The 16,229-nt window shown below is 24.5% G+C and overlaps 1 protein-coding gene across 2 annotated transcripts in view; it reads right to left on the reverse strand.

Annotated features, from left to right (window-relative positions):
* The window catches only part of LOC122857997 (putative uncharacterized protein DDB_G0282133), a 72,843-nt gene that overhangs the window by 32,231 nt on the left and 24,383 nt on the right, over positions 1-16,229 (reverse strand). For both annotated transcript variants that reach the window (XM_044160588.1, XM_044160587.1), the window contains one exon: positions 10,844-10,919. In XM_044160588.1, coding sequence (XP_044016523.1) covers positions 10,844-10,919 — 76 coding nt within the window. The remainder of the gene's footprint in view (positions 1-10,843; positions 10,920-16,229) is intronic.

Below are 16,229 nucleotides of genomic sequence, written 5' to 3' on the forward strand. Positions count from 1 at the left end.
TTTTTTGATTAAATCCATTTTTTTTTTTTCCTTTTTATTTTACACCCCTTACAATATGCTTGAGCGTAAACAGGCATCTTGTCATTTACAGCCAAGATGCCAGTACAATGAACTCTTTATGAAAATTCCAACTCATCATGCATTTATGATCCCATAAATATAAAAAATAAATCCTCATTAAATTCATATATTTTTTATTATCCATTTTTTATACTATCGAGTTTAAATTTTATCTGTATAATTATTTTTTTTTTTTTTGTAAAATACAAAATACTTTTTATATTGTCAATTTTTTTTTTTTTTCTTTTTTGAAATCATTATTCAGCAGAATATATTTGACAAACAAATTTCCATATGTCGATGTGACAGATCGTATTTCAAAATGTACAAATACACCCTTCAGAATTTTTAAAAGTTGAAAAAAAAAAAATAAAAAATGTTATTCTTGACTGTGAATAGAATGTCAATAAAATAAATTATTTATATGTAAAAAAATAAATAAAATAGTATTTTTAAAATGGAAAAATAATTATTATTTAATTTATGATAAATTAAAGATGATATTGCTTTAGTGGATATTTTTTTCAAGTTATTTTTGGGACTATTATTTAGCTGATAAATATAGTATTAGGATTTTCCGATGTGAATAATAGAATAATAATTTTGCTTCTAGTTGAAATAATTAATTGATATACTGATTGTGTAGAGAAACTAAAATATTTTTGAATCTGTAATGCTGATTTGTAAATTATAATTTATATAACTTTTTGTTTAGAAAGGATTACGATTTAATTTACACCGATAAACTCATGCAAGATAATGATTATTATTTATACTCAGATATTTTTATTTTGTTGAACATTAATTTTAAATGTCGAAATTTTTATTCGAGGATTTATAAATAAAATAATATTGATTGATATCACGTGAAATAAATTTATTGTACTATCGATTTACTAGGGATTAAACTTGTCATTTGGATTTTTTTTTTAAATCTGTACAAGTATATGAAAACAAAAAAAAACCCTAAATATAATTTTTTTTATTTTATTTGTGTTTTTAACTGACTGACAACATTTTGTATTATTTTTTATACGGATTTTTTTTTTCGGAGCAAAATCTCGCTCATTTCTCAAATTGATTAATGGACCTCATACCAAAACAGCTGGCTTCGCTTGAGTCATTTTTAAAATCGTCGTGTTGCCACTTTGAAAAGAATAAAAAAGTTGAAAAAATTCCAATAAATTAACCTCGGTTGTATGTCGATGGTAAAGAAATTAGTCAAAGACATATTTCAAAATTTAATAACAGATAATATACAGAAAATTAATAAACTCTTCAAGCATAAAATTAATTAAAAACTCAATTCAAACAACGACATAAAAAAAAAAAAATTAACAATATGAATTTTAATAAAAACTTATTTTAAAAAAATGAAAACAAATAAATGATCATATATGTATTGACGATAAAATATTTTTTTCAACATGAGATAAATGTCAACTTGAAGAAGAGTAAAAATAAATAAACAAAAAAATGTTAGTATCGCGTGTAATCTATACATCACGTTGTTGAAGAGAGCAGAGTAAAATTTTCGTCGTCGGGCGGTGGCTCTCACCGGGGGAAGTAATTTTAATATAGAAGCTTGTTCATTCTAGTTGAAGGGGAATTATTCTGGTATACATCTAACAGCAATAGCAGGGTGAATAAGTAGAAGCCGGATGCCATCACGTCGAATGAGAGAAAGAAATAAAAATATATAAAAAAAAAATATCACTACTTGAAAAGTTAAAGAAATAAAAAAAAAAAAGCTCTACCTAGTTTTATGTGAAACCACCCATCAATTTCAAAGGTCCTCGGTCAATTTAATGACTCATATATAATAAAACTACATTTAAATCAAAAACCCACCCAAATAATACAAAGAAAAAGGAAAAAAAAAAAAAAAATTAAATTTGAATTTTTCAGCTCAATTAAAAGTGTATTCTTAAATTTATTTTATCCCATCACATTGACAAATTGTATATCGATAATTAGATTCAACTTGAAGTACTGCAATTACGTAAAAGTGTAATACTACAACGATTGACAATAACCTTGCATATATAAACCAGATCACACCCTTGCCACCTTTCCAATATATTATTATCATCACACTATGTATCACCCACTCTCTTTCTCTCTCTCTCATACATGGCATTTTAAATGTCCAGTGTTATAAAGATAAAGTGAGATAAACACCCCACGGGTGAATTGTCTTTGTTGATTACGTTTTGAGGGTTGTTTGTATTTAGGAAGCCATCAACCCTTAATCGCATTCCTTCTCGCCTCGGGAGATTGTACCATCTATATACACCGTCTACCCCCTTCAATACACCATCAACAAATTCTCCTTCCTCAATTCTCTCGCTTTTTTTTATTTTTTCGTTTCTCTCTCTCTTCTATACTCTGTTGAATTGTATCCACCATCCGGCAAACATCCCCTGAGACATGCTATACATTGTACTCACGTCGAGCCATGCAAGAAGAATGATCATAGTTTGAAGAAAAAATATATATATATTATAAATAATAATAATATAATAACACCCCTTTTTTTTAAATATATATATACACAAGAGAAATAAATTTGAATATGAATTATTATACCTTAGATCAAATTTTCTCTCCAATTCTTATTTTTATTTTCTTCTATTTTGATGTATACGTGTTTTATTTTTAAATTTTCAGTAGTATAGGTGTAAAAATAGTCAGACAACAAAATTTTCACACGCAAATGATAATTTTTTTTCAAGTTTTAGCTCTATGTTTTCACTTACACTGTATACCACTGACATTTTACATTGAGCGAAAAACTTTTTGCCACCATTGAGTGTATACAGCCTGACCGAGGCGAATAATTAAGACCAATTAATATTCGCTGCTCGTTGTTCCAACCTCGCCCATTTGACGAGTGAGAAGGCAAATGTAATATAGAGAAAGAGAAAAAGAAAAAAAAAATACACGCAGCAGAAGGGGCTAAAAGTTTTTCTAAAAAGAAAAAAATAAAAAAAGTGAATACAAAAATATTTCAGGCTAAATTCTCTCCCTCTTTCTCTTATTATTTTCTCGGGTATTTTTTTCTCTTTTTAATTATCCCCCAAATGGAAAATATATGTGTGCATGCAATTCCAATAAAAAAAAATATATAATATTTGATGAGAATCATGTGAGTCTGTCAGGTACAATTATGCAATTTAATATTTTTTACTCCTAGTTTTAAACTCACACTCAGTAAATTTGTCTACCTTTTATTCTCTATCAACAATTTGTTAAAATCGAAGGGCAAATTTATGGTTGAGTGAAAGGGTGTGCCAAGCTTAACGTCCCATGCGTGAAATCAACATTCACAGAAATAAATTCCACTGGTATATACAACCTGGTTTATTCGCATTCTCTTTCCCTATCTTGCCCAAATAAAAAAACCACCCCTCATTTTTTATTTTTGTTTTTAACGTCAAACATTAGCATCAGTAAATATATATAGCTGTGTATGATGTGTAGGGTAAAATAAAAAAATAGTCAGGCTGACTCGGGTATTTGTGGTTGACTCTAAATCATTTTATTTTATTTTTGCAACATGCGAATTTTATTTTACTCTATATAGATATGTGACCCACACAATACTTTTGTGTCTACTGACCCGACTAAATTTTCACTTTCAGCTTGTCTGATCAAATATACAACACGTATCTTTATCTACTTCAAATACATTTTTTTATTATTATTATTTTTTCCACTTTTTATCAGGAAAAATATTCATCTTGCAATTTTTTTTTTTTTACTCTATTCTTTGGAAAAATAAGATATATCAAAAATAAATTTTTTCAATTTTTTTATAAACTTTAAAATGTCGATAAAATAATTTATATAAAATCGTATACTTTTAACCATATAGAAAAAAAAAAAAAATAGTGTGACAGCATTGTAGCTCAGTGAATAAAAAGGATCATATGGTGTTTTTTGGTATTTCATATATATAAAACACTTCACTTCATAATATACAAAAAAAGACCGAGACTTTTTTTTTTTTTTTTCTATTTTAGCATTCTGTCTTTTACGTTCTTGACTTTGTTGAAGTGAAAAATTTTTTTTTTCTTCTATATTCCCTTCAAGTTTTCTTTGTGTATTCATACACTCTCTCTTTCTTTCTCTACACTTACTTTGGCTTCTTCAGTGTCCCTCTTAACTGTATCTGTCTTATTTTTTTTTTTTATTTTTACTCTTCACACTATTTTTATATATCTATATAAGTATTATTATCATGATTATAATTTTTTTTCATACTTGAAAACGCCACAGGACCATCTCGGTGGTATACACTTGTGGCAGACGCGAGAGAGGAGCGTCGACCTTTGATGATATAAATTCCAGTGATACTACAAGCCAAGAGAAAGAGAGAGAGAGAGAGAGAGAGAGAGAGAGAGCAAAAAAATAGAAAATCTAAAGGGGGATCGGATGTTGGCAAAATTGAGGAAGAGGACAACTAAAATAAGGGAAGAAAAGAAAAGGAAAAAAAAAAAAGAAAATAAGCAGAGGGTTGATGGCAAGTTCAGACGCACAGACTTTGACTCGCATTACTGGAATGACGCGATGCAAAGCATGCCATTCTTGTCTACATGCCAAACATGCGACAGTCACAAAAGCATATTATATACATTAATGTAAAATAATTTCAAATATAGAGTTTATAATGAAAGTGGGGATAATGATAAGGATAAAATGACGATAATAACAATAAGTATAAGTTAAAATTAAAACAAGAGAGAAATGTAAACTTTTGTGTAGTAAAAGAACAATGGTTTTTGTTAAAATTCAGGAGGATCCAATTATGTCCAGTTGGACAGAGAGTCCTTTTCACTTCACATCTCTCATTTTCTATCTAATTTTTTTTTATCCATCAAGAAAAGACAAAAATAAAAAAACAAACTAGTCTTTAATTTCATTATTCACTCATACTAAAATCTTTTTTATTAAATTAAATTTACTGTATATATATAAACTTGGAAATTTGTGTTTTTAAAAAAAAATAAAATATATAATTAAATGATTAATTATGTACATTGAATTGATGTAAATTAAATAAAGTTAAATTTGTTTGTTTTTTAAATTTGTGAATAAATATATTTTATTTTTTCTTCTTTGGGAATATAGAGGGAAAGTCTAAACCAATTTGTCACACCATAATGGAAGACTGCAGATGAACACTACCACATGATCGGTGAGCTTCGGAAATTAGGTACGTGGAGTTATACCCGGATTGTTGATAGTGAAAAGAGAGAAAGAAAGAGAGACAGAGAAAAAAAAATAGTGATTGTACAATCGGGACATGAGCCACAGGGGATAATTAAAAAACCTATGGGATCGAGACACATGAAAATCCATCTCAACTGTCTGCTTTTTGTATTAAAAAGAATTTTGTTTAAATTGAGAATATAGTTCATCAATTAATATTTCTTGATAAAACTTGAAAATTTAAATTAAATTTTATTATAAATTGTTTGTAAATTATTTATTGAATAATTGATGATTTATTTATATATATTTTCCTGTATCAATGAACATTTATTATTTATTATTTACCCTTTTAAGATAATTAAGAAATATAAAAATATTTAATTTAAAAATCAAATTAAATTTATCAATAAGGTAATTGAAATGTTTTTTTTTTTTTTAATTATTATTTATTTAATAATAATTTGATTTATTTATTTATTTTTTGTGCTATCCCAGAATATACATTTTTCGGTAGATAGATTATCTTATACATTTTTCCTTTTGTTATATATACTATTTTAATTTTCTTATTTTATATTTAATAATTACCCAGAGCGTTAAATTTTTCATTTTTATATATATATTTTTTTAACATTTAATTTATATTGTTGGTTTATTTTATTTGATTTTAGTTCTAATTCTGTTTTTTTAATTTTTTTTTTTTTTTTTTTTTGCTTGCTTTTATATTTGTATATTTTCAAAAAATTTCAAATAATATTTTATTATTTGATTTATAGCTTTTTAGCAGGTTATAATTTTTAATGAATAATTATAAATTTTTAATAAATATATTATTTTATACTAACAAAAATATTGACCCATCAGCTGATTATATAAATCGATAATTGACTGCAATCGCTGACTATTACTTGTCCTGACCACAACCGTCATACTCACAACTCCAGCAACTACCGCAATTTTCGTATGTTTCGCATTTTGCACTGATATATTGATCGGCTCCACCTCGATAATGAGGACTTTCTGTGTAACACCATGCACTCTTATCCGGTCGACAGTATTTCCAACATCTGTTTTCGTGACATCCAAAGTCCATACATTCAGATGACATCGAGTTATTTGGCTCATAAGATTGATCATTAGATGTATCAGTTTTTATATAATTGAATTCAAAACAAATAATTATTAAAAAAAGTAAATATGCAAATGTAAATTTCATCTTTAATTTTTTTTTTTTGAATTATTAAATTTTCAATATTATTTTACGTCTGAAAATAAACAAAAAATAGACTTATTATTTATTATTATTATTAATAAAAATAGCTTGTAACTTACTTGTTTTTGATGTATTGTTATTAACTTTTAAAACTTTTAGAACGACTACTTCATTGTCTTCTTTATAAATACCTTTTTTTATCGATATTTTTAACTAATCGTTTTATTACGCAACAATAGATACAAGGAAATATATTGGAAAATAAATAACAACAACAACATTGCTGTTATCTAAATAATTGTTGTTTAATTAATTTTTTTTTCTTTGCGTTTATCAAACATTTTCAAATGAAAGGTTAAAGTATTTTATTGTCATATCAACTGCAATTTTCTATATCAAAAAAGATAAAATAAAACTATCAAACAAAGTATAATCCACGTGTCCAGAAGGTTATATAAAAAACAAATTATATTTTTCAAGGACTCGGGTAAATTGGAACTGAATTTACTGTTTTTTTATTGTATTTTTTTTCAGTAAAAATTATTATCAATATTGTATTTTTAAAAAAATTTATACAATATTTTTTTTTCATACCGCTATTTTTAAGGATACTAATAATTTATTTTTCTTTTAAAATGCTTGTAATTCATCATTTTTCCTTTTAATTATACTTTGCATAAACAAATTATATAACATTTCAAGGAAAGGACAAAAAAAAAAGAAACCTTAAAAAATAAGGGTTTTATAATTGGCTATTATAATATTTACTTGCTATACTAATATTTATTTTTAAAAATAATAACAGATTATAAATTTCAATAAAGGATTATCAATGCTGTTTTGGATGCATAATAATAATAGTGATGATAATAGCCTGATGATCAAAATATCACCCCTTGGAATTTCATCACTGGGATCACGATTAATCTAAAATACCTTACATATTCGTAGTAGCAATATTATGGTGGAATATACAATAATATATACTGTTCAGCACTAATGGAGCTATCACTACTATTACAACTACTATATTGGAATTCTATATATCCATATTAACGCCATGATCGATATACACACAAGTTTATAAATTTGTATAATATACACCTGGCTAATCAGCAACCGAGCAAGTTGAACTTGTTATTAAGACTCGTTAATACACAATGTATAAACATATTTTGAATTAAATAAATAGAGTTAATGAAAAAATAAATATTTAATTATTAAAAAACTAATTTTTATAACTTTTAGAAAAAAAAATATTATAATTAAGTTGAAAAAAATAAAAACTAGTTACATCATTTGGATATTTCATATATTTATTTGAATTTTAATGATTAAAAAAATCTGTGTATATTTTTTTTCCCCTATTTTGTATGCATCACTACCCCAAGAAAAGCTCAAAAGAAAATTGACTCATTACTAATATTGAAAAGAAGATGTTCATGGAATAATTTTTCACTTGAAAAAGCATTTTAAATATCATTGCATTTTGAAACTAGAGACAGTTTATAAAATATAATAGTCTATGTATGTATTCGTACAATTAATTCAGAGAAATATTAAGTAAAATACAGTTGTCATGATGGAGACAATAAAATTCAATTAAATAATACTTCAAAAATAGCTTACAAATAAAAAGTTAGTAAAAAACAAGTTTTAAGATATAAAAAAACACTGAGAATGATGAAATACTTAATTAACAAGTTTTAAATAATTCAAATTGAACAATTAATTTTCAGTACTAATTAATTTGTATAAAAATAAAATTATAAACTCAGATATTATTTTTTAATCCACATTTCAAATTTAATAAAAAAAAAAATTATTAAATTTACACGACACGTATGTTACAATGTAAAAAAAAAATTAAACAAAGAATTTTTTTTCCTACGAAAAACCAGTGTAATTACACTTTCAGTATGTGAATATTTTCACTGTTGGCAAACGACAATGTCTGCATGTGACATGACGTCCGAACAAGTGCAACAAAATACCCCTCGTACATTAACACAACCCTTATTTTCCCATTACTAAAATAATTCTAAAAACATGAACCTACATTTTTTTTAATAATCATAATCGAATAAATAAATTGATTAATGAAAAAGAAAAATATTAAGATAAATGCATTTTTAAAAAATCATTTACAGTGAAATGGAGAAAATAAAAACTTATTTCTGATATCAGACAGTATAACGAATATTTCGCATCCCAATAGACCATAACCAATCCCTGTCATTCACGTTAGAATAAAAAAAGAAAAAAAAGAAATTTTTTTTCATGTCTCATAGATATTCCCAAGCAATTTGAAATCGTGAAACGATTTTCAAGTTCTACTGTAAAACCTTTTTCGCTTGGAAGCACCGGAAGTAGATAAAATAAGAAAAGAGAACAAAAGTTTAAAAAAAAAGAAAAAGCAAAACATTAATATATTTGTTTAAATATTTGAGGGTTGAATATGAGCATGGTAAATTTATCTCACAATAAATTACAAGATGCATTATTGTATATTTTTATGAATCACTGAATAAACATGTTCATCATTAAATAATTAATTTAAAAATAAAGGAAAAAAAAATATATACATTTATTAATGAACCAAGTCAATGCACAAGTGCAAATTTCCATGCTATTAAATCAAAAAAATTTAATGATCAGGTAGGAAAGTGAATGAGTCAAAAGAAAAAAAAGAAGAAAAAAAAAAACAGGGTGAGGCAAAATAAAAAATCACACAAGAGGGTGTAAAAACAAAAGTGGTAATTTTTAAAAGTTGAAGGAAAGTGTGTGTGTGTCTGTCATAAAGGGTAGAAACGTTATATCAAAAAAAATAAAATAAAATGAAAAAAATATTAGCAATTTTATTTTTATAAAAATTGTATAAACATTACTGGGTTATATTGAAAATAAAATAAAAATTATTAAAGTTGAACTTAAGGCTTGATCGTAAATATTATTCGACATATTTTTTTAAAAATTTGCCTACGTGTTGGAATAATATACATTTTTATTTTCTCATTTAAACATTGTAAAATACATCCCTCTCGTTCTACAGATTTATTCGAGTTATTCTTTGTTCTTTTTTTTTTTTTATCATGATATATACTTTTTTTCTTTTGGTTAAATCCTCTTTTCCATATAGAAATTTCTCTCAAGCTTTGGACACGATTCTCAACGAGTACATACTACTGGTTGTGACAAAGCCAGATTTAAGCTGCGCTTATACATTGAAGCTTTTTTCACAACTTTAGGGGTTGAGTTTACATATATATTTTTTAAATTTTTATACACGCTACACTATATTTAAAACCCAATCATTTCAGCATACGCATTTGACTAATAAAAAAAAATTTTAAAAGTCCTAATTGACATTTTTATTATGAAAATAATAATTTAGAGATTTTAAAAAAGAAAATAAATTTAAGAGATAATATTTGTCTTGATGATTGAGTATTGGATTAAAGCTTAAATAAATAAAAATTTACGTTTTATCAGTATTTTTTATTCTAGTGAATTTATTATTTAAATAAAAAATTTTATTTTTAAGATATTTTTGTACTGTAATAATTTGCAGGATAAGCAAATTGAATAAACCCTTGCTGATTTAAAAGCCAATTATTTTTTTCTTCTTTTTTTTATGCTTTATTTTATATTTTTTTTATATATATATATTCAACCCCTGTGTGTATTTGTTGAGAATGAAGGGAAGCTAATTCAAACTCATGTCTTTCAGCACCCCTCATATGCTTGTTATGTTTTTTAGTGTTATCATTGTGAGTGGTGATGAAACATCATTGGTGTTTATTCGATAATACTGAGACGAAATAATTGAGATATAAAATAAATATAAAAGAAAAAAAAAAAAAATTGTGAGGGGTGTAAAAACATTTAGACTCAATCAGGGACAATATGATCGAATAACGATGGATATATTCAAGTGTGCCAAGTCTTTTGGGAATAAACAAAAGCAAAAAAACAAAAATTATTTGTCAAAAAATACGGGTGATATATTGAAGATATTATATTGAGTAAAAAGACAAAAAAAAAATAATAAAAATAAGTAAGTAAATAAAACTATCCATGAAAAGACTAATGGAGACGAAGAAAAGGTTTCGAATTATTTTGAAATCTGAGATAAAACGTTGAAATAAAATTCCGGGTTAAAAAAATAAATAAATACATAAAAGTAAATGTTGAATTTGAGTATTAAAAAAGTCATGGAATGTTGTGAAAATCCAACGACGATAAGACGTTTAAATCAATTGAAATAAATTGAAATTAAAAAAAATTGACACTCAAAAGAAATAATTTTTTTCGCAAGTATTTTAATATTTTTTAAATTGTAATTAAACTTACCATGAAGTGCCTTTAAATACGCCTTGCCTGCATTGATAAGTTGCCTTGCTCCTGGATTGAATTTATCCAAGATATTCTGTAACAAAAAAAAAAAAGGTAAATCCATAAGTAAAAAGTTCCATAAAAGCGAAAAAGTTCAAGCATTAAATCACCAAGATTAACAGTCACTCTATTCAATAAAAATAGGAAAAAAAAAATTAGCATAGATTCCCCAGGTGAAAAATTGGCTATCTTGATCTTAAAAAAAATATATATTGGAATGGGAAAAAAATCGAACTTGATCGTATTCGTTTGCTAAAAAAGTTTTATATAAAATTCAACTTAGTTCCATTAATGTACGGTCCATCGAGTCAATCCACCTGACAATTTTACCAAACTTGGATGAGGAAAAACTATCCAGTGTCTTGGGAATTTTTTTTATTTGAACAAAAAAAAAAAAATAATATATAAAAATAAAATCGGTTTGCCGAGGCGTATGATTATTTGGATAAATTTTCATGGTTCTTGTCACTTTGTGATAAGAAATATGAATATAAAAGGATTTAAGATAATATTTTTATTATATGATAAATTTTATAAGACAAAACATTGAAGATTGATTTTCTATAAATTGGAAAAATGCAATTTTCATTGTTCGAAAATAAATAATTCAAAAGTTATCTTTATCTTATTGAGAAAAAAAATCTGCTCAATAAATTTCGACTAAATTAAATCATTAATTTAAATTGAAAATAAATAAATAAATATTTGACTCGATAAATTTATCAAAGCTATTAAAAAAAAAAATAAATATATATTTTCGATATTTGTATTGTATATTGTCAAGTAAAAAAAAAATGAAAAAACAGTTTATAAAAATGTCAAAATCATATTAAATAAAATTTTTGAACATTGAGGATACGAAACGACGTCCGTTAAATTTTCCTTCGATATCACATTTCCGGCGCGACAGCGACATTCAGTTACAATATGACGCAGTCTTTCCCTCGAACCAAAAAAAAAAAAAGAATTTAAAAAAAAAGTAAAAATTCCGAAAGGATGAAGAAAAGGAGACGAAACTGGCGGAACGATTGGTAAACCGAGTTTAATTTACCCGTCAGCAAACCAATCGATATTCAACCACATTGACAAATTCAACAAAATATACATATATATTTCAATGAAAGGTTTATAGATTCAAGTTGAGAATGTTAAAGCACAAAGCAACCAAGAGATTATATAGAAAAGACATTTAAACTTGAAACAGTTGGTACAGATGCTGGTAACAAGTGAAACGTACTACGTGACATTGAAAATAAAATGATAAAAGATAAATGAAATAAAAAAAGAATGAGAAGAATAATAATAACAGTTGTTGCACTAGAAATATTTTACCACCACAAATACATGAAACTTAAATCGAGCAATATGTATTCTTATATGTTACAAACCAATTTTAACATAACACGTATTGGCCATTATTATTTTAAGACTTATATTTTTAATACAAGTTGTATACAGACAATGCAATCATTCACAAGATGTGCATACTTGTGATTAGGATTATGCATTATTCTACCTGTCATTTGTCTGTGGATATATATAATTGCAAAATCTAAATTTACACTTATAGTTTAAAGGATTCTCAAGACTCAAACACAGACATTAAAATACTGATTTTACGATTACTTCTGTTGAGTTTGTAGAAGGGTAAACTTCATACATTAAATTCCATCAAGCAACTGTTGAGGTTTTCCTTCAGGCATGTGCTTGAATGCCCATTATGTTCATTGACATTTTTTTAAATTTTAGATTTATATTTATGTCAGTCATCATGTCTTGTTATAATACTCAATAAATATTTACTTTGATAAATATATTTTTAATTATTTATTCATTATTTTAACAAAGAAAAAACCTAAATTTAATTTTAAAAAACTTTTATATTTTTTTATATTAATTATATTAGTTTTCGATAAAATAAACACCATGAAATTTGTACTTTGTAATATAAATTTCAAGATTTTATTATCGAGAGAATTTCAATTTTAATGAAAATAAAATTTGCACAGTATCTTATGTAATATTAATTGTTAAATAAATTTATAATTTATAGATGAAATCATGATTAAAATTTAAAAAAATAAAAAATTAAATTAAACATGTAACTGGTATAAGAAACCAGTTATAATTGAGGAATGTATAAAGTTGAACGAACGATTTATTTAAATGTTAAAAATAATATAATTATTTATGTATTATTATCAACAATGTATTGGTAATTTAAAATTTATTATAGGTTAATTATGAATTAAATAAATCAATATATAATAATATTGACAAGATGGACAAGTGAAAGCACAATAATATGTGAAATAACAACAAAAATAATTCAACAATTTAAACGATTTAAATTCTCATGATAAATCAAACAATCCAACGGTAAATTACGCAATACCCTTGATCAAGGTGTGTTGCATATTTAAATTCTTGTTGTAATATGCAAATTGTATTTTTAGATTTATTTTCATTTTTTTGCTTATCATCAACATAACAAGAGAGAATATTGACTTTAATTTTTTTTATCATAGTTTAATAAAATAAATAATTTTTTCTTTTTTTGTTTTTTTTTACTAGCTATCTGTTCTTTCAAGTCTTCTGCAATCTGTACACAACTATGCTAACACAAAAATGCCTCTAGATATATTTTATATTTTAATTAAATTTATGAATCTTTTTTTCTTCTATAAATTGTCTTTTTTATTTGTTTAAAAAAAAAAATGAAAATACGAATTAATTGCACATTTATTTGCTTTAAAAATCATACTAATAATTTTTTTTTTGAATAATTATTTTTTATTTTAATAACGTTTTTAATAATATCGTGAGAATTATTAAGAAATTAAATATTGAGAGTAAATTGAAATATCAAAATAATTAGTTAAATCGTCGCATGTAAATATAAAATACAAAAAAATATATAACCATAATTAAAATAATAATATGAAATATAAATAAATATTGCAACGAGGAAATGATCTACTTATTATTGATCGTTACGTTTCGATTACACTGGAGGCATACAAAACCAATTACATTTTATTTCTCCTCCCACGCAACATCTTTAAACCTCACCTCACCTCTCTCTCTCTCTCTCTCTCTTTCTCTCTCTTTATATACCTCAATCAAGTTTGAAATGTTATAAAAATTAAATCCTCCATTTTAAATAGATAAAATCTCAACTTCCGCATAACACTTTTTTAATTTATTTTTCATTATTATTTATATTTTTTTCTTATCAATAAATAATTTTTTTTTATCTTTTTTTGATTTTGTCGAACCGGTGTAGTAATATCCAATTTTGTAATTTGCATTGAGAGAGGCAAACGAGGTATCGACTCAATCAAATTAACAGGAAAAGATGCCGTTCTCATTTACCGTTATAACTTGGTCTTTGAAATATTGCCGTTGATTCAAAAATAAATAAATATATATATAAATAAAAAACAATATTGAAAAAGAGACTATAAAAACATTTGAAAAATTATAAAAACAGGTAAAAAAAATTAATGTAAAAAAGATATAAAAAAAATTTAATGAGATGAAAAATAAAAAAACGAAAAGAAAAAAAAATGATAGAAGCAGCAAAATGTACATTGAGAATAAGGATAGAATTAAAATACATATATGAGATTTTAACTTCAACTAATGATGAACATATAAAATATTAAAAAATAAAAATAAGAAAAATTTAAAACATTTTATGTGTATATATGTACACTTGCATGTTTTATATCTTTTTACGAAATGTCGGTTAACGGTTTAATAAAATATGATGCATCAATAATTCTGTACATGCATATTTTTGTATTTTTTATTTTTCTTTGTTTATATATTAAATCCAACATCAGTCAAATTACTATAATAAAATAACAAATTTTAATTGCCTATTAATCTTTATTATTTTGTAAAAAAAATTTAAAAATAAAATAATATATAATTTATAAACTATTTTTTGTTTTGTTATTTTTTAAAAGCATTTAAATGTATCAGTGGAAAAAAAATAAGAGCATTTAAAAATATAGGCCATCATCCTTTTTTTCAGGAAATAAAACTAGGCTAATCCTCTTGTGTAAACAATGCCTTAAAAAAAAAACAATTTTAAAGAGATAAATTCAAGCAAAAAAAAGACCCTTTCCTGAAAAATATTCATCTAAAAATTATTGAATTGAAATAAGGGATTTGAAAAATAAAATAAAAATCATTTACCCTATTTTCTTTGATTGAAAATCATTTAATTTCAATAAAATTGATTTTAAATAAATATCAATAAATAAATAAAAGCAATGTTAAATAAACCAAGAAAAAAAAATAAAATAAATGCACGAAAAATGCATAACAACGAATCAATTGTTCGTATTGAAAAAATAATTCAAATATTGCAACTAGGTGCTTTCAATTGATTCGATAAATCTGTCTTGAATTTTCCATAGATTTGAACAATAATTCAACCCTTTTCTAGAAGCCAAATAACCACCCCCTTGTCAACCAAACATCCAATTAATTATGTTCAGCGTAATCGACTATTCATGCTACCAAAAAAATAAATAAATATGTGCTTTATTTTTTTTGGTATAACTAGTGAATATATATTAACAATAATTTTAATATTTTATATTTTATGTCATACGAGAAGAATGCAAGAGATAAATAAAATAAAAATGAAGGAAATCATATATGTTTATGAATGTTATTCGTGACTGGAATATCAATTGGGCTTTGGTCCAGGCAAATATATACGTCACGAATAAAATTTACGATGTACTGGGCGAAGGGTTGCCCTATAAAAACCATTTTCAAGTACCATCATGAATTCTGCCAGTTTCACTCGATTTTTATGGTAAATTTGATGTACTATGTAATCTCGAGACATGGCCAATATTATATATAGCAAAAATAAAATTTATAATAACGCAAAATTGCATTAAAAAAGAGTCAAGTGTTTTTTTTCATTTAATTTTATTAAATTAAGATAATGAAAATAATAAATTAACTTTCTATTTTATTATTAAAATCAAAGTAATTTATTTTTTTGAAAGAAATAAAAAAATAAATTATAAAATAATTAATTGATATTTTTTAAATTTAAATAATCTTTAATAAATAAATAAAAAATTAAAATTAATATTGTTTTTTATTTGATAAATTTTTCATCATAAAATTCATATTGAAAGAAATTTTTTTATATATTTTATCAATACATTAAAATTTTTTGAAATATTGAAATAAATTGTTATTTATTTTTATTTTAAAATGGACAGTTCAATGGGTGTGTACACCTAGAACGATTTGTGTTCATGTTGGTTGGTGTATGCAACACCACACGATAAATATAAGGCCATTATCG

This window comes from Aphidius gifuensis, linkage group LG5, assembly GCF_014905175.1.
Source record: "Aphidius gifuensis isolate YNYX2018 linkage group LG5, ASM1490517v1, whole genome shotgun sequence".
Lineage (NCBI taxonomy): Eukaryota > Metazoa > Arthropoda > Insecta > Hymenoptera > Braconidae > Aphidius > Aphidius gifuensis.